The sequence below is a fragment of the Diorhabda sublineata genome, chromosome 10 (genome assembly GCF_026230105.1).
Source record: "Diorhabda sublineata isolate icDioSubl1.1 chromosome 10, icDioSubl1.1, whole genome shotgun sequence".
NCBI lineage: Eukaryota > Metazoa > Arthropoda > Insecta > Coleoptera > Chrysomelidae > Diorhabda > Diorhabda sublineata.
This window is the reverse complement of record NC_079483.1, coordinates 11,365,958-11,393,408: the sequence shown is the minus strand read 5'-3', so window position 1 is coordinate 11,393,408 and position 27,451 is coordinate 11,365,958. Positions and strand designations below refer to the sequence as shown.

Below are 27,451 nucleotides of genomic sequence, written 5' to 3'. Positions count from 1 at the left end.
TTATCGGAGTTTGTGGCCATCCCGAATGCTCGTCGTCAGTCAAGTTGATACAGTCATGTTTGAATTCAGTTGCCCAAAATTTTACGCTAGTAAATGATACAGAGTCCTCGTCCACAGTGTCTACATCCCTTTCATTTTGCGTTGGCGTTTTCAAAAGCAAATATTTACTAACAACCTTTGAAAACCTTTGCGTAAATATATTCTCCAACTTATAGTTAGGAAACATAAATTCAATACATTATAATATTGGTAAGCGCATAAAGTAGCTAACTGAGTCGTTTTGGTTTATTTTACAGTAGATTTAGCGCGCAAATGAAAAAATAAAAGTTGTGGTTGTCTTGCTGCTTCCACTAGCTAAGACTCCTGCCAGAAGCTTCTAATGCTCGATCCAGATTCTAGCGAGACACCTCCTGGAGGCTCTCGAAGCGAGTCTTGAAGAGCAGAGGTGACAGGAGTGCTATTCATCTACCCTCTCGATATATTTTATATTCACGACATCACCCTCACGCGTGTAGCCTCGTAGAAAGTGTGAATCAAGCGTAAGAGAAAGTCCACGATCCTCAGAAAGTGACGAGAATTTCTTTTATATATATATTATTGAAAAATAAAAAGTTCTAAGTGTTTTTCAATAATGATACTTTTAATTTCTTACATTTTCTAAATTGTATTTGTAAGTGTTTTGGACAATCATCCTGATTCAGTTTTTCCATAGTACATTCCCGGAAATGATATTTGGTTACATTTGTATGAATTTTTATTTGTATAAGAAGCTATCTTATTGTTCACTCTAAGACTAAACTTTTAGTTTTTTTTATTTGTAGGTAGTTTTGTAATTTTTTTATTGTTGGTTTTTATTATACAGGGTGTTTCAGAAAAAGGTGAACCCGTCTCTAGGATATATAGAAAACCGAAAAATATTTGGGGTTTGCTCAGTAACAATTTTGGTAACGCCATCCGTATTCAAGATAAAGGGCGTTAAAGAAAAAAAACTTTTACACATTTTAAACGATTTTGCCACAACTATTGCAAACATTGTATTGAAATATTATACGATTATGTTGTGGAAGCTGATACGTCCAATAAATTTGTTTTTTATATCTGATTCTCCTAGAGGGCGCTAGTTACACGGTTCATACCAAGTAGTAAACGGTACACAGTATCGAGTTTTATCAAGAGTCCTTTTTGGTGTTACATTAAATGATGTTTAAGTTCACTTGAAATTTTACTTAATAAATCTAATATTGAAAAAGTTGTGTCTGGTACGTACCGTGTAACTAGCACCATCTATGAGAGTCAGACATAAGAACAAATTTATTGGACGTATTAGTTTTCAAAACATATTGGTGTAAAATTTGAATACAATGTTGCCAGTAGCTGCGGCAAAATCGTAAGAAATGTGTATATTTTTTTCTTCAACGAAAATTGTTTACCTAGAAAAAATCACAAATATTTTTCAGTTTTCTATCTATCCCAGAGAAGGGACCATATTTTTTTGAAATACCCTGTATTCCTTCTTTAAATTTTCACATTTATTTTATCACATTAAAGTAGTTTTTTCTTAAAATAGGACTATATTATAATAAAACTATATATTATAAAAAAATTTTGTTAACTACAACCGTCTTCACCGAACAAGACATTGTTCATATTTTTATGAGATTCAACCCTATTTTTCTTGTTTTTCAACTTGTTGACTAGACTATTGAAAACATTTAAAATCAGTTGTAAAATTTTTGGCAGCAATATTTTCTCCTCATTTTGTTGGCTCCTTGTGCTGTTAGAATACAAAAATAAACAATTTTTTAGTTTAAACGTTTATTTTTACCAAAGAATTTTTAGTGCCAAAACTATAATATGCTAATATGGGAAACACTTTCATAAACCAAAGACACAAATGTTCCAACCAATTGAAAATTATTCTAAAAATGTGATACTTCAATAAAACTCTTATTGAATAATTAACAATTATTAGTCTTATATTATTAGCAAAATTTAATTGAAAATATTCGTTCTTATCAATATTAACGTTGTTGTTATTTGTTAAAGAACAATGCGATGGTTTAACCAAGAAATGTAGGTAATTCATCATAGTTTTGAACGACAAAATTGGATGCATCGACCACATTCCTCGTATCAGATGCCTGGCCATTTTCAAGAATTTCTCATCTTTCTTGACGATTTGCGGGTGAAATATTTGGTTGATCAAAATGTTGCAGATCTCTCTAGATTCTTTTACAGAATCACGGCAGATATTGAATCTGGAAAATGTAAACAACGAATATTAAATCTTTGTTCATTTCTTTACAATATTGCTATAATAAACAAGACATGTTAAGGCTTTTCAAAAGCAACCTAACATAGGCAGGCTGAAAAGTTTCTGGTTTAGCGTAAAATAAAATTTTTTTTCGTTGAATTTCATTTTATTATCAGCCTTCGAAGGCTATATTATAGTAGTCACACAATTTTTCGATACCATTTTTATTGCGCGAATTGTCTTCAACCTCAAAATCCCAAGTAGTGAAACATGACTAAATATTGACGTGATAAAAACGTCACCATGCTACCTGGGTATAGGCTTTAGCGATAATCGCTTCATTGGCGCAAAAATGTTGTCCAGTGTACATCTTTTTGGGGTATGGGGACAGGAAAAATTCGCCGGACGCTCAATTTTTCCAGCGTTTTCATTGCTTTGTGACACGGTGCATTGAGCATAAAACAACACTTCCATCTTCTTCAAAAGGGGCTGTTTTCCCGCGATTTTCTTGATCAAACTCTCCAATAACGATACCTAATAGTTGTTGTTTATGATTTTTCTTTTTTCGATGTACCATACGCATCCCAAAACACTGATCCCATAACCTTGCGAGGCCAGCCGTATTTGCGTCTTTCCACGCTTTGGAGTCGGTTCATTACGTGCAGTTCACCCGGCTGACTGCCGATTGGACTCCGATGTTTCTGGTTGTTTGTTATCTTTAGGGTTTCAGCTATCTTGATCAGTTTCATTATAGAGTTATCAGAAATTATTTTGTGGACTTTCTTACTGTTTTGATCAATGACCGCTACGTTGGAGCATCCACTGCGTGCATCGTCTTCGATACGCCCCGTAGATCATAGAAAAGAGACATGAATCAAGACAAATAATCACAAATAACATAGTCTAAGCAGTAAAAAAATAGAAAGAAAGAACTAAATTTTAATCATTAAGTTGATTTAGAAACATAAGCATATCAAAAGGGGAAGGAAATTATTTATTGTTACAGAATAGTAAAGATGGAAAAAAACGGAAGTTTGAAATTCAAATCAAAAGCCAAATTCAAAAACCTGACCCAGCAACGAAACAGTATACGATGATAGTACAAAAGAAAATGATGGCATAAATATCTTGAAGAATATAACAAACTACAAAAAAGAGGAAAAGCGATAAATCACAGCCTATGCAGAAGTTATGGTAATATTATCAACTAGTGAAAAATAAATGTAAAAGACATGCAGGACCTTCATAGAAATCAAGGCTATTTAGTAACATAACCATATCAAAAGGTTTAAGAAATAAGAAATATATATTTCTTTCATTTCTTATTCTTATATGGAATTTTCTATTTTTTATTTTGGTTTTTCATTTCATCGGTGGAATTTCAAGGAGTAGGTAGGTTGAGGCCTTTGAATCAACAAAAAAAGTGGTAATTCGTTGCGTGGAGTAAGCAGATTGAGACCACGGAATTGGATCACTTCTTACCAACCAACGAATAACAACCCTATCACCACCATAATGGCTTCAAAAAAAAAATAGGTATAAAATCTACTTGCAAACGGTCCACATTCAACAGTCAAATTTCTAATAATTTTTTTGCCGTTCTTCAAAGGAGAACACAACTACTTTCCTGGCTAATACCACAACCGATATTGAATTATATTCTCTATGAAAAACGTGATGTTTATTGACCTTCTTGTCGATTTTAACATCTCTAATGGCTCGGAACTGCAAGTAGAGGGTTGTAACCACTGACTAGTTTCGACGTTACGTCTCATCAGAGTGGTATAATAAACTCTCGTTCGAAGTAGACTCCGAAATGAAGACAGAATCAGAATTTTGTTCCTGTAGTTGAACATTCCCCAGTGTACGCTAACTGGCGCAATCTTTACGTAAAGAAGTCTTTGCCAGCTATATTATGAGCGTGGAACGTGGCAATGAAACACCAAAGTGGACTAACTTTAATATATTTTTTCCGAACTTTCGAATACTTATGTATTCATCGTCTGGGAAATAATTAATTAAGATTTTCGGTGGTTTTGAATCGTATTCTGGTAAAACATTTTAAAATACATAGGTTTCAAAATTCAATATTCAAATTGACGTTGATAGAATTATTGATTAATTGAAATATTTCTTCATATTTGATTTATATATATATATATATATATATATATATATATATATATATATATATATATATATATGTATATATTTATATTTATATATATTATATATTTTAAAAGTTCAAACGGTATACCTATCTTCAATTCCCATTAAGTAACCAACGACCTTCCAAAAATGAATGAAAGCTTTGAATTCCTCATCGGACGCATTATGAATACCAATCAAATTAGGTCTAGCAACTTGAAATCCCATGAATCCGAACTGAGTCAATGCCATATCCATTTGGGTGATTTTGTTGAAGCTACTCCTACAACTTTTTCTGCTGGCTGAATTGTGTTTTGAATTAACTTGACGTAGAGATTTCCATACTCTGAAAGATTCAAATCATTCAAAAATTGCCTAGCATAAAGTGCCAAGAAATTTCGTCTTGACTTAATACCTTCAAACCTACAATAATCTTTGAAACCTACCAATTACAAATAGTGAACATTAATAGATAAATACTTAAAAAATAGATTGGAAATTCATTTTTACCACACTTGTCCACATTTCACATAAATTCTTGTATTGCGAAGGCAATTTTTTTTCCGACGCACATGATTTATGTCAAAAATTTGTGTCACAAACGACGCACGCTATACGGCATATGTGGATTTTTCGACGAACGTTAATTTGGACCAAAAAATAAGAATGAAGCTACATAAATTCCCATCAAGCTCAAAATCAGTAGATTTGTTTAAAATATGATTAAAAATGAAATTTGGAAGTTTCTTATCTTATGGAACGATGGAACACACATTACAGAATACGAAGTGATTTTCGACAATCACAACATTCCCGATTTTGATAACAACACCAAACGAAATTGAGTTGATGGAGTGCGGAAACTAATATTGCAAGATCACATGACATACCGTGAGATTGAGCATTGAGCATTGAGCATATAGGCATTAGATCCTCAGTCATACGTACAATCTTGCTTGACCAATTGGCTATTAAAAAATTTGCTTGCGTTGGATACTGCATAAGTAGAAAATCTCTCAAAAACAGCTCGTGTCGATTGGTGCAAAGAAATGGAGAAATGCTGATAAAATTCAAAAGCGGTGCTTCAAAAGACCTACGAGTACACAAGATCGTGACGGACGAAGAATCATTGATCTATACATGTGAACCCGAAATTAAAAACCGACTGTATGGGTTTTTCAAGACAAGTAAAATTTTATTCAAGGTCGAAGGTGAAAAAAATGGGATTTTCGCCATTTTCAACAAAAAGATGAGGTTTATTTTAAAAATACCCCCAACAAAAATTGTAGATCATAAAATTATCTATAAAAAACGTATTAATACTTTTTCCCTACGAGTCACCGTTTCTGAGATATAAAGATTCAAAAAGTAATCGTCACAATACACATGAGTACGCCACGTATATATATATATATATATATATATATATATATATATATATACATCTCTAGAGTTGTAGTATATGTTAAAAATATTTTTCTATCGGTAACTTTAGTGAATATGTAAATTTATACTGCTTGAACTACAACTGGAAACATTATTTTCTCCTTAAAACCAGGAAAAGCTCAACATCAAAAAGTTTATCTACTTTCGCAAAGTATCAAAATCATGTACTATTTCTACACGCAATAACTGGCTGTGACACGACGTATGCATTTTACAGTTTTCAAAATGTTTGAAAAACAAAATTTAGTTCAATGTGCTGAAATTTTTTTTAATAATAATTCAACTCGACAAGATGTTATTACCACGGCATCCCCTTTCTTCTTTCTATGTACGGAAATCCTAAAAAAACTACCTGCTCAGAAAATTATCGATATGCATGTTTCGTTATAAATACTTAAAGTAAAAAACAAGTTCAATTAGCTTGTCTTCATCCAATCTCAGTTGGTTCTGATCAACATATTTTTCGGGTATATTATCAAGTTCCTAGCCTAACCTAACCTAACCAAGTGCCACATGGTTATCAAATACATTCTACAGATTGGGGTTGGAAGTTGGTCAACAATACATTAGAACCCGTTCAAACTTTACTCCGACTTGCGCCGGAAAAACTGCTGAGCACAAAAATGTGCTAACGCAGTGCTAAATGTGGTTGCCAAAAAGTCGGACTGTTTTGTACTCTGGCCTCGGTCGTACTCTAAGATTGAATCACCAACAGTGAATGATCCTTTTGATTCCAGAATGAGAAGAAGAGGAACAAGAAGAAGAATTTAAAAGTTACGACTCGGACGATTAAATTTCACAACTTTTTTTTTAATTTAAATCGCTTCTATCTTTTGAATCTCTGCCAATTTCAATTATTTTGCAATAGTTTCAAATTAAATATGATCACAACAGACCCGTGGAATAGGCCTACCCAGGAACTTCGTTAAAAAACGCGCTAATTACTACACTACCTCATAGGTGGTGTGGAAACGTGTGCATATTATAACTTTTTGAAACATTATATCTCAGAAATAGTGACTCGTAGGAAAAAATACATTAATACGTTTTTTGTAGATAATTTTATGATCTACAATTTTTGTCTAAAGTGTCAAAGTGTCAGAAAATATTCAGTTTATTTCAGTGCATATTACAATGATATTAATTCATAATTATTTGTCTTCATAAGATCATAGAGACTGTTTATATTTAAAAGAGATAACAGGGAAAGATGGGAAAAGGGAAAAAGCAAATATGAGTACAAAATTGTTTAAATATCATTACGTTTACCTAGATCCAGGTTTGAATTCTTCCTCATACCAAATAATCATGTGAAAAACTGTAGATACATATCGTATATATGCGGTGAAATCAGTACTTGATTTTCCAGTAAACATTAAGATTTTTAATACGGAAGGCGCTGCTAGAATCGCTAAAAGACCATTGAATTTAGCAAAAAACATGGCAAATATATGTTTGTAGAAAAACTGCTGTCCCCTGTAAAATAATATAATAATTAGTTATTAATGCATCTAAATGTTCTGTTTTTTTATTATAATTGAAATACGACAATTTCACGTTCGTTTTGACATATTTTAAATGAGGGAAATGGTCCAAAGTTTGATTTTTCACCTGATTTTCCAACAGCCTCAACTTTGTTTCAAAAGCTTAAATATATCAATACAATTGAGGGACAATCAGATATTTACCCAGTCTTTTTCTAACTTAAAAGCATGAATAGGGTCACGTCATGCAAAAAATCTTTCTAAAATTACTCCTCGACTGAGCCAATGAACTGATTTAGTCCTTATAAAATTTATAATTTTAATTATAAGTTGCATGCCATTGTCCATTTTTAAATGTTTGGATGCCATTGACTCCTGATGATTTATACAGTGAAATCCCACAAAATTACTTGATGTTTTATGTTTTAATTTAGTAACAATGCCCGAATGTTTGCCAGCCATGGCAGGAGCGCCATCCGCAGTTGTGCTGCTAAGTATATTCCAGTCGAGTTCATATTCTGCTTTCGAATGCTCGACAAAACAATTATGTTTACTCGACTCAACTGACTCACGTCACGCCGACGCATTCGTTTTATATGGTTAAGGAAGGTTGTAGTCTAGATTCAAAGCACGTGGAAGAGTGTACCGTTCTCGACAAAAATAATAGGAGCTTGCTGCTAAGAGATAGCGATACTGCCTTTCTCTTTCGCTTGTCTAGGCACGCGCTGCCCTTTAAATTACTTATAAACATCCGTAGACTTGAGAGAACGAGTATCTAAAACATCTGTAGAGGAATTGAAGTCTAAAAACTCTAAAAAGCATGATGCTTCTTTCTGTGACACATTGTGATCGCGGACCTTATTTATACGGCCCAGGGGTTAGAAGCGGCCCGCGGGCCGTATCTTTGACATGACTACCTTATTGCTTAGAAGAAATTTGATAATAAACTTGAGAAGTACGTAATAATACAGGGTTTTTCAGTTTTTAAAAAACTACCTGAACGTATGGTCTTGGAAGAGGTCTGTTGATTTGTAATAAATTACACAGTTTTTGTTAGGACTCACTCAACATCTAATTACCGCATCTAAAAGTTCTTGATTAAGGTCTCTTCTGTTTTAAAATTAGTTTTTTTCCAATAATTTTTGGTGGAAAGTTAAAATTTTAAAACAGAAGAGACCTAAAATCAAGAACATTTAGATGCATTAATATCAAAAGGTCAAGGAAATAAGAAATTGAAGAAATTCATCTAATTAACTAGTACTGAATTTTCCTTTTTTTGTCGGCCTCCAAAAATTGGACAAATATTATATACAATGTGAAGGGTAAATGTCTAATTTGATTGGCTCTACAAGAGGAAATACTCCCATACAATTGTGGAATTAAACTATAGTGGTAAAGAACTTGTTGATGTTTTTATTATGGTATGTAGAGGTACCGAGAGGTATATATTACAAATTATCATGATTGTTCCTTCGATAAAAATTTTTGCTCCAATTTAAGGCACTAAGTTGTTAAAGGTGGATCCTTCTCAAATAATGCCCAGTATACTTCATTCCGCCACTGTTTTCAAGATTATTAAATAAAAACCCTAACAGACTATAAAATATTGTAAAATAAGCAAGTTGTTAATATTTGAATAGTAATTAAAAAAAATTTTGGTTTCCACTTACTTTTTGAAAACTTGGTCGTCGTAGAAAGGCGGTAAATCACATTTTTCACACACACTGGTGTTACACCCAATTTTGGATCCATTTTCTAATAAGTTGTCTACAAATTTTTGGGCATCGAAATCTGAAAAACGTCAAATATTTGTTTCTGTTAATTATTGATAGGTAAAAATGTTTAATTATTATCATTCAAGCCGGTCACAAGTTGATTAATTTATTATTTTTATACAGGGTGTTCCGGAACATGATGCAAAAAATTCGGGAGTGAGTAGATGACGTGAAAACAATGCTGTGACATGAATACCATTTTCTCATACGACACTTCGTTTCTGAGTTATAGGTATTTAAAGTTGCAAAATCAGAACGTTAAAACAAACATTTAAGCATATATTCGAAATTATACATTCGAACATTATGAATTTTTAATGGATGATTACATATGTCCCTGTAGTTCGTTTAACGATAACAGAAATGAATTTTTAAATCGATTTTTTAACAAAAAGGTACTATTTGTTTTAACTCGATAATATTGATGGTTTAGGAGATATGTAGATTATTAGATCGTTGTACATGTTGAAGAAACCGTTCGCCATAAGGAGACATTCTGAAAAAAATTATCATAAATTGTAAATATAGAAGGTATTAAAACACAATCAACACAACATTTCGAATTGAACTGCGTACTGTACATCGTGTTACTTACATAGGGAAAAAATTGAAGCGTAGAAAAATTTAGTTGTTAGCCTACAACTTATCAAGTAAAGACAAAAACTATAATAAATGTTCGAAGTCGGCACCTTGCACTTTTATACATTTCAGTCTTTTCGTCTGTCTGCAGCAGCGACGTCTCTTCACAGGAAACATGTAGCGAGTTCGGATTTTTTGCATTTAATTCCTTTACAGCTGTAGAGGTGCAAAAACCAAAGAAATTTCGGACATTATAAGGAAAAAATTATTCAAAATAACCAATATGTGATTGTTTCCATACAAAATCTTTCGACAACCACCGAATTTGAAAATTTTTTGGAAGCAACATATAACATCAATTTAGTAGATATCTTCGAGAGAAGTTACAAAAAACGCAAACACAACAATCGATGGAATCTTTGTATAATTAAGTGTATAAAACGTTGAAACTTTGAACGATTGTTGCGAAGTATGAAGTTATTTGATTCAATCATTTCAATTCATATCAGTAAAAACGCATGCTGGAGTTACATGCGAAGAATTCTTGAAGGACATTTTATAAACAAAACAATTGTATCAAATATCATAAACATGTATCAGCATTATTTTACTATAAATAAGATTTTTGTAAACAACCTAATGATATTTAATGTTTACAATTAGTTCGATCTTGAGAATAATTGTATTCATTCAAATATACAAATAATAAATTTTTTAAAAATAAATTTCGAAAACCGAAATTTATAATTCTGGAATGGTCTTTGCTTATTTTCTTTATATCAAGAGCTGAATAATAAATAAGTTTTGAGCGTATTATAGCGAATTTTTTAAATAAAATAATTTTCTTTATTTAATTTCAATTTTTGTAATCAATCTAATAAATAAACTTAATATTTTCGAAACAGTGGAAGGTATATATCATTGTAATGAATTGAATCTAGAATTTTCTAAAGTTCCACAAAATGAATAATATACAAGGCGTTGCATTTGAAATAAGAGAATTGGTGTTGGTCATTATTATATGACACATCCCGTATAATTTTTAATACAATTTAAAGATACAAATCGACATGCTTTCGGCTGTTCAACACCGAATTTTTTATCATAATCATAAGAATTTAAGGTTATAGTTGTGAACTGATTTTGAAATTTGGTAAATGGACCTAGATGCTGAATATTTGCCACTTATAACAGATACATTACAAAAAATAGATTTTTCCTAAAAATTTTCGAAGTATACTGACTTTTGAAAACCTAAATTGTTACAAATTAATCTTTGTCAAGCAGAGTGGAACCTCAAAAATGAAAATTAGATTGGAGAAATTGTACAACGGCGTTTCATACTTTGTTTAATACGTTGATCCCCGATGCGGTCCGTAGGCACGCAACTGCGGTTTTCCCAAACCTTCTAACCGTCTCCTCGGCCGAAGGGATCGCATTTGAATTTGAATGTTTTACAGTTTAGTTGGGCCGTCCTGGGCCCTTGAAACATTACCCAACTCCATTGTAAAACAAAAAACCTTAGAATTCATATTTTTTTGTTTCCTTCAACATAGTTATAATAATATTAAACTAAAATTTTTAATTTGTGCTACCTTTACATTTCCTGTACCTATTTTTGCTAAATTTTGTTTTTGACGGTATAAGAGAATGACAAATTTTGAAAAACGAAAGTTTTATTATATAAAATATTATAGTATCAATACAACAACACAAAATTGTTGTTACTATCATAGTTCTTGATGTTTTTCAGCAAAACACGGAATACAATAATGTGGCTTTACAAAAAAAACACTGCAAAAAGTAAACATTTCTTTTACTTGGATTTTTCGATAATTTTTTTGACTTTTTTCACAACACCCCGCACAATCTCTTTTCTCCTTGTGACTTGGCTCTTCTTTCTTCACTAGATAATGGATTTTTTTGGTTGTGGCGTCTCTTGATCAGCAACAACCGTAGTTTCTTTCTTCAGTAACACCTTTACTAGACTGATTTGGAAATCAGTATTTGGAATATTCTTTTTTGTTATTCTTTTTAAGAATATGAGCATTCACCATTGTTATACAAAATAACAGCTCAATATCAATTTAGCTATACCAGTTCGACGTCCTTCTCAAATAAGTGTTGTGGCTTGCCATTTGAAGCTTTACAAACACTTCTGATCGTCTGTCAATGCTTACAGTCTCATCAGCATGCTTTGTAGAAAGCATCAACACGTCACGCTTAACTTTCCATTTTCGTATTGTTATAGGTAAATTTAACCTCACCCAAAAGCATTATTTTTGATCTGATATAATATGTTTAAAAACATTTCGCACATTCAAAACATACGTCAAAATTTTATTTTTCCACACTGTACTTTCAAAAAAATATAATGAAGAGATTTACTCAAATCCACATCCCATATCGAGTGTAAAAACACAAAAAAAATTGGGGCCAGTTTATCAATTTTGGTTGGGGCTCAACGTGTTGTATACCCGTATTTTTGCTATCAGTGGAAAGCAAAAAAAACCTTCTTTATAATGTGATTCACTTTCCACTTAATGTCGAGAGACTCAATGATACAGGAAAGGACCTTGATTGAGGATGTAGCTGTATAGTCATAGTTTTAAGAAACCTCTATGTCAAACTAGTTTTTTTCAAACTCAAAGTGAAAAACAAGAAAAATTTGCTCTAATACCTTTCAATCCTGTTTATGCAAAAGGATAGGAAGAAATATATAATAAATTGTTTTATAAATCCAACAATACATTAAAACAATTGTTGGGCAATCATAAGGATAAAATATGAAATTTCCAAAAGAATGGTATATATGAAATAAGCTGAATGATTGTGACCGGAAGTATATTGGGCAGACTAAGAGATCTGTTATTGTCCGGTTTAAAGAGCACATAGCTCATTTGAAATATGGACGTCCCGTAAAATTAGGTATTGCCGATCACGCTGACAGTCATAATCATGACATAAATATTCTTCTTTTTCTTATTTATTTTTAAGATCTCATGATCTGTTAGTTTTGTAGATTCTTCTTTATCAGTTCCTGGGAGGTGGACTTTGCCTGTATGGGTGGACTGAGTAACTCAACGGCCACAGAACTGCAAGAGCATCAATATTAATAATGTAAAACTGTTAAAAAATGTATCCAATCATAAATTGTTGGATGCATTTGAAAGCGTGGAAAATGCTAAAAGCCCACTCTACACTCTACAGTTCAGTAGTCAAGGAATAGATGTGAAGATTCCCGCGAAGGAGGTTTTCCCGCTGGAATAAATTTTCGCCTAACCTAAAAGGTTTACTGTTGGGAAAGAATAAAACTGGAAACACTACGAGATACTTTTTGAAGTACTTACCATTACAAGTTTCAGTACGTTGCATGTTCTTTCGTTGACGTCTAGAATGGGAAAAAAATACTTTTAGTTGATATTCAATACCTAGGCAAACAATTGTTTGTACCAAATCATTTTACATTAATACCAAGTGAAGAATATCGGACAAACGTTTACTATTTGTATGTACTCGTCTAACCAAATAGAAATACAAAGTAAGAAGACTGTAAAGTGTCCTGTATATGAAACAAGATTAAGAAATGTTTTTAGCTTTTGGTATCAAACCTATTTATACAAATCTCATGTTGACATGCAAAAAATTCGTGATTTAGGGTTTGAATTACCAGAACACCTCCCTTATTCACCAGATTTGGCTCCGTCCGACTATCATCTCTTTCTTCAACTGAAAAAAAGTTTAAAAGGTCGTAAATGTTCTTCCAACGAGGAGGTAATAAAAGCTGTGGAGGTCTGGTTTGCAGAGCAAGAAGAAACATTTTTTTTTCAAGGTCTAGAGACGTTGCAGGTTCGTTGTAATAAATGTATCCAATTAAGAGGAGAATATGTTGAGTAATAAAATATTTTGACAATGAAATTTTGTTTAGTTCTATAGTAGGCTAAGAATCTTTCAATATATCCTCGTATATACAAACTTTCTACTGACTTTTTTTACTATTTCACACTGTATCATCTATTTCAAATGGTCGCCAAAAAGTCATTCAAATAATAATATTAAAATACATTTATAGATTTACAAAAAGCCTTCGATCGAGTACAACTAAAAGACGTACTACATCTACTATACGATAAATGATGCTGTTCTAGTCGCAAAAAATGAAGATGATCTTCAAAGGCTTTTACATGTGCTTAACTTCCAGCTGCTAAATCTTCCAATACATCTGCGTCCAAAACAAAGTGTATGACCACATCCAAAACTCCGATAAGACGTAGACGACCAGATAATTAGCCAAGTAATGAAATTCAAATACCTAGGAATCGAGATTTTAGGATTTGGAGATATAGAAAACGAAGTAAAAGTGCAAACAACTAAAGCCTTAAGAGTAGCAGCATGTTTGAACGAAACCATATGGCGAAATAAACATATCGGAATAAAAGCCAAATCGAGAATGTACAAGGCCTTGTAAGACCCATAATGAACTACACCGCAGAGACACGGCCAGAAACTGATAGAACCAAAAGAATAATGGAAATGGCAGAGGTGAAAGTGCTACGCAGGATAGCCGGAGAAACCCTACTAGACAGGGAAAGAAGTGAGAACATCAGAAGATTGTGCAAAATAGATGACGTCAACGAATGCGCGCGATAAATCCCCATTGGGCCGAAGGAGTAGCGGCCGACCTAGAATAATGTGGAGCGAAAACCTTGAAGCAGAGTAGGAGGCAAGGATGTCGAAGATAAAACAGGCGACTACGCCTAATACACGGAAGACGAAGAAGAAGATACCAGAGAGTGGACGGAGTGATAGATACAGAAAAAATGAAGGATAATGTTTTTTCTACAACTTTATAGTCCTTCTCTTTTATTAGTTCACTCTCAATCTGTCAGATTAGTTGGATATACACTTTTTAGCATCTAATAAACTCACTCTACCTTAAACTGACGTGCTCGAGAATTTCTGATGATCAATTTTTTTTTACTAATTTGATTTCTATCCTTCTATCCCGAAATCCTCTCATGGGCTCCTCTACTAATAGGACCACTTCATTGAAATAATAACCACGCTTTCTAATCACGATTTTTGTGCTCTTTGACAAACTTTTATTTCTTACCGAAAAAACAGAATAAATATTCTAGTAAAATTCACTATTTTTTTCGTAGGGATTACTACAAGTCCCAGTATATCAGTTTTACAGTTAGAACGCTTTGATACTTTTCATAGTCCAAAAATAAAAATATACTGCCACGAAATCACCCAATGATATAAAGCGTGAAGCCGGACCGGGACTAATATGTAATTGAAGCTAAAGTTTGGCGGATGCGCCGGGTCTTTTCTTCTTTTGTCAGATATGTTTATCTTTTTTTGACTGTTTTATAGAGACTATTTCTAAAAAGGCTTTTTTGTTAATAAATAATAAATATATAAAAAAATAAAATCATAAAGCGACAGTCTAGCGGTCGTTAGTAATTATATGTTAAGCCTGTACATAAATATTAATAAATAGTTAAGCGTGTAAGTGTTAGTTAATAGTTAATGTATAAATAAATTATGTGTGTGTTTAAATTGATCCCACCCGTTTGTTATTAAATATTGTTTATATAAATATGAAGAGAATTGTGAGTGAGGCAATAATCAATACGAAATTATTGAATTAAGTAACATTATTATCTTTTATTGCTATTAAATTATAATTTTATCAAGTAATTTCTATTTTAAACCAGAAAATGTTTTTAGAAACTAGCAAATGTATGTATTATACTTACTCTCATCAAGGTAAACACTATATCTGTGCAGAGTGACAACAGATTTTCCGAATAATACCTCGTTCAAGTACAAAGTGATTTAATACAACTTTGTTGCAAATAAATTAAGTATACAACCATCACGCAATTGCTTATTAGATACTTCTTCCAATAGAATGGAAAATATTTTTAGAGGATGTTGATTAAAATAATACAATTCTTATTTTTTTTCTTATTCGGTAATGCAGGCAAAATTTTTTCCCAAAAATCCGTAAAAATTTTATTATACTGTGAATTTTTTCGATTTTTTTAGAAAACGATGCGTACTTTCAAAAAAATTTCAATATATATATATATATATATATATATATATATATATATATATCTGAATATGTCATAAAACTATACTAAGCGTTTTTAATGACATAAGTAAATACACTCGTGAGTAAAAAAAGTCGCACGCTCTTGATGAAAAGTCTGAAGCTTCCATCAGTCGTAACTTTATAATTGGTGGTCTATGTTGTTATTGAATTATTTTTTTTTTTGGTAGTTACGAAAAGGAATCTTGAACAATGAAAAAGATAGTTATTAACAGTATTGAAAATACAAACGTAAATTCGTCAAAATAATAATTTATTTGAAATTAAACTATCAATATTTTCGTGTTCCCTCCCCTGGTCTTAATAAAAGCTTCCATCGCTTTTTCATGGATCGAAGAATAAGTTTTTTTACTTGATCTGGTTCTGTGCTATCCCATTATTCACTGAGCTCCGTTTTTAGGTCCGATTTCGTGCCCGGTGAAGGATTGTGTCTCTTAATTTCTTTCAATAAAAGTTCGATGTGATTTAACTACGGGCTACGCACTGACCAATCCATTGCGATAATTTCGACATCTTGTAAATATTGTTGTATGGACCTGCTGTAAGCAAACGGGCAGTGGCCTGCATTAGGATGAAGTTTTTGCCGATGAAACTGCGTAAAGAGTATCGATGTTTTTTCAATCGATGTTTTGCATTTATCGATAGTTTCAAATAAACATTGATGTTTTGGTAATTTCAATAATTCCTAGTTGTTGAAAAGCTACCTCAATTAATAAATTTCAAATTAGCCAAGACTAATTATTTCATTATTTGAATCCCTTCCCATGAATAAATAAAGTTGTGGAACGTGGGTGTACGTTTTGAGTGAATGGCAAACATCGATGTTTTGTCTCCCGATACCCATCCCTAGCGTAGATATCTAAAATGTCTTCTATATATCGGTTCCCCTCTCCACCGCCAGTTTCAGTAAAAACCAACTCAATTTTTGCTTCCACTGAAATGTCCACCCAGACCATCTGGGAACCTCCTCCAAAAGTAAGACTGCGCGAATCTTTTTCCAATCTTCAATTGACTCGTCTTCGCCATGCTGTCACACTCTGCTTTCGTCTGAGTTGGATTTGAACGCCAGTGATGGCGCCCAAGTTTTTATGTGCTCACATTGGCAATTGGCAACCAGAACCACAGTTTTGTGATGAGTGTACTGTACATAAGTGACAATATATTGGAGGCAAGTTACGTGACAAACTTTATTGTGATTTTACTTCTATTTTACTTTAAACACTCAACTTTAACATCCCCACAATATTATCGGTGACGTACTTCTACCAAAAGTAAAATAAAACATGCATGTTTCAAAACAAAAAGTTCCTAACGCAAGCAAAACTTAAGAAAACAAATCCCCTATCAAGACCATAGATCTACCACATATCAAGACTATCCAATATTAAAAAGTCCTATCCTAGAAAAACATCACACCCAACGAGCTTTTCCCCTTCTATTTTTCTTTAAACACTCAACTTTAACATCCCCACAATATTATCGGTGACGTACTTCTACCAAAAGTAAAATAAAACATGCATGTTTCAAAACAAAAAGTTCCTAACGCAAGCAAAACTTAAGAAAACAAATCCCCTATCAAGACCATAGATCTACCACATATCAAGACTATCCAATATTAAAAAGTCCTATCCTAGAAAAACATCACACCCAACGAGCTTTTCCCCTTCTATTTTTCTTTAAACACTCAACTTTAACATCCCCACAATATTATCGGTGACGTACTTCTACCAAAAGTAAAATGAAACATGCATGTTTCAAAACAAAAAGTTCCTAACGCAAGCAAAACTTAAGAAAACAAATCCCCTATCAAGACCATAGATCTACCACATATCAAGACTATCCAATATTAAAAAGTCCTATCCTAGAAAAACATCACACCCAACGAGCTTTTCCTCTTCTATTTTTCTTTAAACACTCAACTTTAACATCCCCACAATATTATCGGTGACGTACTTCTACCAAAAGTAAAATGAAACATGCATGTTTCAAAACAAAAAGTTCCTAACGCAAGCAAAACTTAAGAAAACAAATCCCCTATCAAGACCATAGATCTACCACATATCAAGACTATCCAATATTAAAAAATCCTACCCAAGAAGAACATCACACCCAACGAGCTCTTCCCCTTCTATTTTTCTTTAAACACTCAACTTTAACATCCCCGCAATATTATCGGTGACGTACTTCTACCAAAAGTAAAATGAAACATGCATGTTTCAAAACAAAAAGTTCCTAACGCAAGCAGAACTTAAGAAAACAAATCCCCTATCAAGACCATAGATCTATCACATATCAAGACTATCCAATATTAAAAAATCCTACCCAAGAAGAACATCACACCCAACGAGCTCTTGCCCTTCTATTTTTCTTTAAACACTCAACTTTAACATCCCCGCAATATTATCGGTGACGTACTTCTACCAAAAGTAAAATGAAACATGCATATTTCAAAACAAAAAGTTCCTAACGCAAGCAAAACTTAAGAAAACAAATCCCCTATCAAGACCATAGATCTACCACATATCAAGACTATCCAATATTAAAAAGTCCTATCCTAGAAAAACATCACACCCAACGAGCTCTTGCCCTTCTATTTTTCTTTAAACACTCAACTTTAACATCCCCGCAATATTATCGGTGACGTACTTCTACCAAAAGTAAAATGAAACATGCATGTTTCAAAACAAAAAGTTCCTAACGCAAGCAGAACTTAAGAAAACAAATCCCCTATCAAGACCATAGATCTATCACATATCAAGACTATCCAATATTAAAAAATCCTACCCAAGAAGAACATCACACCCAACGAGCTCTTGCCCTTCTATTTTTCTTTAAACACTCAACTTTAACATCCCCGCAATATTATCGGTGACGTACTTCTACCAAAAGTAAAATGAAACATGCATATTTCAAAACAAAAAGTTCCTAACGCAAGCAAAACTTAAGAAAACAAATCCCCTATCAAGACCATAGATCTACCACATATCAAGACTATCCAATATTAAAAAGTCCTATCCTAGAAAAACATCACACCCAACGAGCTTTTCCCCTTCTATTTTTCTTTAAACACTCAACTTTAACATCCCCGCAATATTATCGGTGACGTACTTCTACCAAAAGTAAAATGAAACATGCATGTTTCAAAACAAAAAGTTCCTAACGCAAGCAGAACTTAAGAAAACAAATCCCCTATCAAGACCATAGATCTATCACATATCAAGACTATCCAATATTAAAAAATCCTACCCAAGAAGAACATCACACCCAACGAGCTCTTGCCCTTCTATTTTTCTTTAAACACTCAACTTTAACATCCCCGCAATATTATCGGTGACGTACTTCTACCAAAAGTAAAATGAAACATGCATATTTCAAAACAAAAAGTTCCTAACGCAAGCAAAACTTAAGAAAACAAATCCCCTATCAAGACCATAGATCTACCACATATCAAGACTATCCAATATTAAAAAGTCCTATCCTAGAAAAACATCACACCCAACGAGCTCTTGCCCTTCTATTTTTCTTTAAACACTCAACTTTAACATCCCCGCAATATTATCGGTGACGTACTTCTACCAAAAGTAAAATGAAACATGCATGTTTCAAAACAAAAAGTTCCTAACGCAAGCAAAACTTAAGAAAACAAATCCCCTATCAAGACCATAGATCTATCACATATCAAGACTATCCAATATTAAAAAATCCTACCCAAGAAGAACATCACACCCAACGAGCTCTTGCCCTTCTATTTTTCTTTAAACACTCAACTTTAACATCCCCGCAATATTATCGGTGACGTACTTCTACCAAAAGTAAAATGAAACATGCATATTTCAAAACAAAAAGTTCCTAACGCAAGCAAAACTTAAGAAAACAAATCCCCTATCAAGACCATAGATCTACCACATATCAAGACTATCCAATATTAAAAAGTCCTATCCTAGAAAAACATCACACCCAACGAGCTCTTGCCCTTCTATTTTTCTTTAAACACTCAACTTTAACATCCCCGCAATATTATCGGTGACGTACTTCTACCAAAAGTAAAATGAAACATGCATGTTTCAAAACAAAAAGTTCCTAACGCAAGCAAAACTTAAGAAAACAAATCCCCTATCAAGACCATAGATCTATCACATATCAAGACTATCCAATATTAAAAAATCCTACCCAAGAAGAACATCACACCCAACGAGCTCTTGCCCTTCTATTTTTCTTTAAACACTCAACTTTAACATCCCCGCAATATTATCGGTGACGTACTTCTACCAAAAGTAAAATGAAACATGCATGTTTCAAAACAAAAAGTTCCTAACGCAAGCAGAACTTAAGAAAACAAATCCCCTATCAAGACCATAGATCTATCACATATCAAGACTATCCAATATTAAAAAATCCTATCCTAGAAAAACATCACACCCAACGAGCTCTTCCCCTTCTATTTTTCTTTAAACACTCAACTTTAACATCCCCACAATATTATCGGTGACGTACTTCTACCAAAAGTAAAATGAAACATGCATGTTTCAAAACAAAAAGTTCCTAACGCAAGCAGAACTTAAGAAAACAAATCCCCTATCAAGACCATAGATCTATCACATATCAAGACTATCCAATATTAAAAAATCCTACCCAAGAAGAACATCACACCCAACGAGCTCTTGCCCTTCTATTTTTCTTTAAACACTCAACTTTAACATCCCCGCAATATTATCGGTGACGTACTTCTACCAAAAGTAAAATGAAACATGCATATTTCAAAACAAAAAGTTCCTAACGCAAGCAAAACTTAAGAAAACAAATCCCCTATCAAGACCATAGATCTACCACATATCAAGACTATCCAATATTAAAAAGTCCTATCCTAGAAAAACATCACACCCAACGAGCTCTTGCCCTTCTATTTTTCTTTAAACACTCAACTTTAACATCCCCGCAATATTATCGGTGACGTACTTCTACCAAAAGTAAAATGAAACATGCATGTTTCAAAACAAAAAGTTCCTAACGCAAGCAAAACTTAAGAAAACAAATCCCCTATCAAGACCATAGATCTATCACATATCAAGACTATCCAATATTAAAAAATCCTACCCAAGAAGAACATCACACCCAACGAGCTCTTGCCCTTCTATTTTTCTTTAAACACTCAACTTTAACATCCCCGCAATATTATCGGTGACGTACTTCTACCAAAAGTAAAATGAAACATGCATGTTTCAAAACAAAAAGTTCCTAACGCAAGCAGAACTTAAGAAAACAAATCCCCTATCAAGACCATAGATCTATCACATATCAAGACTATCCAATATTAAAAAATCCTATCCTAGAAAAACATCACACCCAACGAGCTCTTCCCCTTCTATTTTTCTTTAAACACTCAACTTTAACATCCCCACAATATTATCGGTGACGTACTTCTACCAAAAGTAAAATAAAACATGCATGTTTCAAAACAAAAAGTTCCTAACGCAAGCAAAACTTAAGAAAACAAATCCCCTATCAAGACCATAGATCTACCACATATCAAGACTATCCAATATTAAAAAATCCTACCCAAGAAGAACATCACACCCAACGAGCTCTTCCCCTTCTTCTTTAAACACTCAACTATACATCATATTTTAAACCAAAAATCGACCGTAATTTTCTCGAAAATTCTGCCATTTCTGAATTAATAATTTGAATTTGGCCGTTCACTGTATTCACATATAAACATCAAATCTCACCTACCTCGTATAAAATAATTGAAATGTCCAACTAGAAAACTAAATCAAAGTAGTTATCGTTAGAGAATACACTAGGCACTGTTCTAATACACAAAAACGACATCAGTCTTGTATACAAACTTTCACTGCATATGTTTATGTAAGTAGAGTCCACAACGAAGTGAAAGTGTTACATAATGAAGAATACTTCTCGGATTTATTCTACGTAAGGATTTTTATCGATTTAAAAACATTTTTTGCATGTGTAGGTTTTCCTATTCAAGTTAGATCTTCTTAATAATACTTATACTGAATATCTGTATTACAAGAAAGGTAAATACACTATTTTTTGTGTCTTGTTGTTTCAATCATTCATTGGGACGCCTCTGAAAATTACTGAAAGAAAATACGTTGCTTTAGTTGAACATAAAAGGTTAGTATAGGTCAATGTCTAGGTTCCAAACACAACAATTTTTAATAAGAAGTATTTGGCGGGATATCTTATTATCGTTCAGACTCCTTGAAATTATAGAGTAGACTGTTTCTTAAGCACTTTATACAGGGTCATTCACGGAAACCGAATGTTTTTGAAGTGGATTGTACACGGGCGCTTATGATGGGAGGTGCACGTGACTGGTATCTAACGTTTCCGTTGTATTTACATTTACATTTCAGTCATTGAGATGGAGCCGTGGACGCTAGACCAACGCTTGTACGCGTATGATGCGTTATTTTTTAAAGTAAATATTCAATTTTTTATGATTATTTTAAAAACATCCGGTTTCCCATTAATGATCCTGTATTAAACAGCAAAGGGTTATACATGTTTTTTGTTCAATGTCGTTATGAGGTTAGACAGTTACTTCTGGTGTAGATACGAGAGTTACTGAAAGTGAAACAGAAACGAACAAGTTCGAAATAAACTGCTTTATTGCTTTTCGAAATCTTTTCACATTTAATATCTACATTTTTGCATACGCTCAAACTAATTCTGGAAATATCTTTTCAACTCTGAAGCTAAACAAGAAAAAGTCAATAGGCTATAAATTGTGGAACATTTCTTTCTCACACTTAGCGCGAATTTTACAACCTAGGGTAAAACTGAAGATAAAACTAGAGTTTGAACCAAGAATAAACAAAATTTCTCTATTTTACAAGTCACAGTTAAACAGACATTTTTCTGCAGTTGCCAACAATAGAACCAAAATTTTCCCGATATTTATTTAAAGTTTGAGTTGTTTAAGCAAGTTGTATAAACAAAACTGATCAAAGAACAAAAGAGTCGTGCAATTTCTATGAAGACGTACTTTTCGTTAACATTGTGAAGAAATACAAACAGTCGATTCCAAAAAAAAAATGATACGGTAACTTGGAAGGAAAAGGAAAAAAATTGTGAACAGTTGGCAAGGGAGCTTAATGATGAAAATAACCAGAAAGGTCAAACAACAAATTTAAGAAATAAAAAAAAAACGATTCGCTATAGAACGAATAACTTTTTGTTTTATCGGCGCGTTGAAAATGTTGATAATATCGTCATCGTCGAGTTCTTCAAATTTAAAGTGCAAATCTTCAATTAATCTACCAAAATTCGGATTCTTCGTTTCATGTTTAACTGAAGTTTGGTTGATTTGGAGTGTGAGTGAATACGCACCTCTATCTGTCTGTAATACTTGCTTTTTACGAGTCGAGAGCAGCGGGAGAGTTAGTAGTATTGAACATAATTGTTTCATTTTCATAATCTCATATGAAATAATTATTTTTCTTATTTGGAAAATGATCACACATAAACGTTTTTTATGTATCTATATTGTTTTAACTACATACGAAAAGTTCAAATTTTAAGATATATACAAGACTGGGTGCAGCATCGTTTAAAATTATTAATCTAATAATACTTTCAATCAACGTGGGTAAATCTCTATAAATTTATCCTTTAATTAAAATATTCCGCCTTTTTAAGATTTAGTTATACACACCACTGGATTTATGTAGTAATGAACTTGAGATTTCATGTATCTATGGTAACGCAGTAGATACCAATCCACGACTAATGTCAAATTGAATTAGTCGTTGTCATGTTACCAACATTACGAAATGACAATGACTTTTTGTTGATTTGTAGTTGTTTTTCACTTTACCTAAAATAAATAAAAGAAAAAAATAATGAGCTACAGCACAGACAAACACGACGTACCAATTCCAACAAAGGAAGAGTGGTTGTTGATATTAGAGGACAACGATCTCGGCCGTAGCAATATGAACCATCTTATCATGAATTATCTAGTCACAGGTATAGTTTGAATTTTCTTGTGCATTGATAATGTTTAAAAATAATATTTTGGATAGGGGTAACCCAAATTTATCGAAAAGCAGTAAGTGTGTCGAATTACATGTAGTAAAATTACGACATTCATTTGCAAAGAATCCCAGCAAATTAAATTGTCCATTAAACTTTTTGGTTATTGTTTGGTATTCAAAACTTTTACATTTTCTTTGGCTATAAATAAGAGAAATATGAATTTTCAATGATATATTTTCTTATAAGAGATACTTTAGCGTGCTCTACTATGCCAATAGATAAACAATTCAAAATAAAATTGATATTAAGGTCAATATTATTAAGAGCTTCAATTTTTTTGGAGGTGAATACCTCATAAACATTTGACTTCTTATTTAAACAATTCATTGGTACATATTTTTTTCAATTTACTTATTATGTATAAAATTTAATACAAAAAATATTTTTTTTAATCAGAGGATTTTAATATAAAAGAATACAAATTGAAAATTAAACACTTTTATTGTGACAGTAATTAAATTAATTGGAATAACAAATGTATTTTGTGAAACTTGCTCCTAAAAATATGTATCAATACCATATGCTTTATTGTAGAGGGTTTTAAAGAAGCAGCAGAAAAGTTCCAACAAGAATCAGGAGTAATACCAACTGTAGAACTTCATTCATTAGATGACAGAATCAGGATTAGAGATGCTATAATGACCGGTAGAATTCAAGAAGCTACAGCTCTCATTAATCAGTTACATCCTGAGTTACTAGACAATGACAGATATTTATATTTCCATCTGCAAGTAAGGAAACTTATTATGGATTATAAATAAATTTAATACATGTTCCATTTGAATACAAAACTGAAAGAGCTTTTCAGAAAACTGTTTAGCACGTCTCAAAACAAGATTAGACTGTGAGCGGTGTTCGTTGAATATTCCTATTTTTATTCAATCGTATCAGAATCCAGAAGATTCAAGTACAATAGTTTTAAAGTTATCATAGAGTGTCAATTAATTAATCTGATTTACATTTAAACATTTATACATCCACCAGGAGCTTTGGTGATGAAAAAAGTTCAGGTGGCCTTGAAAAATCACAACTGCTGAAGATGAACATATTTTAAATGTGATGGATGAATCATGGACCCAGATATAACAGCTCAGAAGAATGAATTTAGGAATCTTGCCAGTGAAAAGTAGATCGAGAGAAACTGTGCGTGTGGTTGCAGTGGGCTAAAAAATATGAAAATTGGACGCCCGCTCTGGTATCCTTGGTCTTTCCCATTTTTCTCAGTTCTGTGCCCAGGACAATGGACAACAGAGTCTCGTTGACTTGATGTTTTCTTCCTTCTCCTTTTCTTCTATAATTAGCATTGATTGTTTGTGGTCAGATCTATTTAATATTTTCTCTCCTGCCATGTATTAATTCCTCTTCAAACTTCCAACTTTCTTCCTCCTCTTCCCTTCTAACTTTATCTACATTTCTTCTCTTGTTTTTTTTTGTTTGTGATTTATTCTTACCAAATCCCCTAAGTAGGGATGAAGGAGGGTTCGTCGTGGAATTTGGAATGGAAGAATGTACTGAAAGTAATCATTTAGTCGTTACAGTCGCCTTGAATTCATGTGGGACAAATTGCACATGGAAGTCAGAATGTAATGTCCTTCCACTTCACACCTTTGGAGTACCTTGAAAAACGTATGGAACCAACTAGATGATGATTATTTGTTGAAATTGTTACAAAGAATGCAAAAATTGTGCATAGAAATGAAAAAGCAAAAGATGTAACAATTACAGACTGTACTCTTTATATTACTATATTTGTTGTGTATCATACAAACTATAGTATAGGCAAAAACTTTTGATCTGTATCTGGTATCTATTTCAATGTTTTAGCAATTACATCTGATTGAATTGATAAGAAATAACAGGATAGAAGAAGCTCTGGCATTCGCCCAAAGTCATCTAAGTGAAGCTGGTGAAGAAGATCCGTCTGTTCTTTCAGAATTAGAAAGAACCGTAGCACTTTTAGCATTTGAAGAACCTCTAGCGTCTCCTTTTGGTGACCTACTTGCACCTTCACATAGGCAAAAGGTATTTTTTGTTTCTAATCTTATTTATTATTATAATGTAGGAGATTTTGATGAGAGCAGCGTCATTTATTTATGATTTGAGACATCTTGTTCATTTCTAAAAGCTTTGGTCAGTAAATACTCAAATCTTTCTTAGATTTGGGCTTTCATTAGCAAATACTTTTATCTTTATCACATCTGGTCATTTATTTTATAATTCAGGGCATCTTTTTCACACCTAAAGGCTTTGGTCGACAAATACTTTTTATCTTTATCAGATCTGATCCATTATTTTATGATTCAAATTCCCCAAATCTCAAACTTTCATGCTTGTATTTAAATTTTTCAAGAGAAAGGCCAATATATAAAATATATAAAACAACGCCCTCTAGCATTCACGTTGCTAATTGAATAGCTTAGAATTTATATATTTTGTATTGTTGGACAAAATCTCTTTTAAACAATTTCAAGTTTATAACAGCTGAGAGGAATCACAATTGAAAGTATTTTTTAATAACAATGTTTCCACTCTCCCCCACCTCTTATTTGAAGAGATAAATCAAAACTTGTACAGTGAAAAATGCGCAGATTTTGTTGGAGAATTCAATTATAGTATATTACCTTCCACTTAATTGGGTAAATTTTGATTATTTAATTTTATATTTTAAAATACGCCCTCTAGTGGTGGACCTATAATTCTGAAAATAATTTCCATGTGTTTCTCGATATCACTTTTCTTATAATTTTTTTTCTAAAGCTGTAATTTAATCTGTTCCCGATATATAGTTAACAGGCGTTCTTAGTTGCCGACCCCGTACAATCTATGTTACAAATATTTTTTTTGATTACAGGTGGCCAGTGAAGTGAACGCTGCTATTTTAAAAATGGAACATCAAGAAAACACAGCTCCGAAAATTTCCACCCTTCTCAAATTAATTTTATGGGCACAAGAAAAATTGAACAAAAAGAATGTTAAATATCCAAAAATAGTAGATTTAGCAACCGCCCATATCGAAGATAACAAATAGATTTTTTTATGTAGCACCTATAAGGAGTGAGGGGTACAAATAGAAAAATTTCAACATATATATTTCACTTTTGTGAGATGCATATAGGAAGATGTGTTTTTTAATAGTAAATGAAAATTTTTTAAAAAAAAATGTTCTACCTAAAATGTCTTATTTATTCATTTATAAATTAGATGGAACGGTAATTTATAATAATATTTCACCAATTTTCTAGTTTAACAGATTTATAAAAATTGTAACTTTTAGACTGTGAATATTTTATACTTTTATCGGTATATTTAATAATTTAATTTCAATATATTTGTTTTTGTATGTAAATAATTGTTTTATTTATTTCCCAACGATTTGTAGATTCTTTTGGCTTTACAGCCACTCTGCACCTATACCCAGAAGATATTTTGTACAAGACTCTACATCTTATTGTTCTACCTCTAAAATGCATAGACTCCTCCCAAAGGAGGCTTTTTCTCTCTTGTGTTCCACTCCCTTAGGTGTTCGTATTCCTTCAAGTTACTTGAGCCTTTTAGAGAAATAAGCAGGACATTA

General features: G+C 32.5%; 2 protein-coding genes across 4 annotated transcripts; one reads left to right on the top strand and one right to left on the bottom strand.

Annotated features, from left to right (window-relative positions):
* Positions 1-1,798: 1,798 nt before the first annotated feature.
* LOC130449713 (uncharacterized) lies at positions 1,799-21,946 on the bottom strand. Of its 3 annotated transcripts, none has more exons than XM_056787677.1 (6): positions 21,544-21,946; positions 13,037-13,077; positions 9,003-9,123; positions 7,118-7,324; positions 4,512-4,748; positions 1,799-2,258 (listed from the first exon to the last, which is right to left on the bottom strand). In XM_056787677.1, exons 2-6 carry the CDS (start codon positions 13,059-13,061, stop codon positions 1,808-1,810), a joined length of 1,041 nt encoding a protein of 346 aa, XP_056643655.1. In that variant the 5' UTR covers positions 13,062-13,077; positions 21,544-21,946; the 3' UTR covers positions 1,799-1,807. The 3 variants fall into 3 exon arrangements, with proteins under 3 accessions (XP_056643655.1, XP_056643657.1, XP_056643656.1); XM_056787679.1 differs by lacking the exon at positions 21,544-21,946 and adding an exon at positions 15,452-15,501; XM_056787678.1 differs by lacking the exon at positions 21,544-21,946 and adding an exon at positions 14,621-14,845.
* Positions 21,947-23,495: 1,549 nt separating this feature from the next.
* LOC130449714 (glucose-induced degradation protein 8-A homolog) lies at positions 23,496-27,218 on the top strand. Its single transcript, XM_056787680.1, has 4 exons — positions 23,496-23,808; positions 24,412-24,608; positions 25,702-25,899; positions 26,729-27,218. The coding sequence occupies exons 1-4, from the start codon at positions 23,682-23,684 to the stop codon at positions 26,903-26,905; spliced, it is 699 nt and encodes a 232-aa protein (XP_056643658.1). The 5' UTR covers positions 23,496-23,681; the 3' UTR covers positions 26,906-27,218.
* The last annotated feature ends 233 nt before the right edge of the window (positions 27,219-27,451 follow it).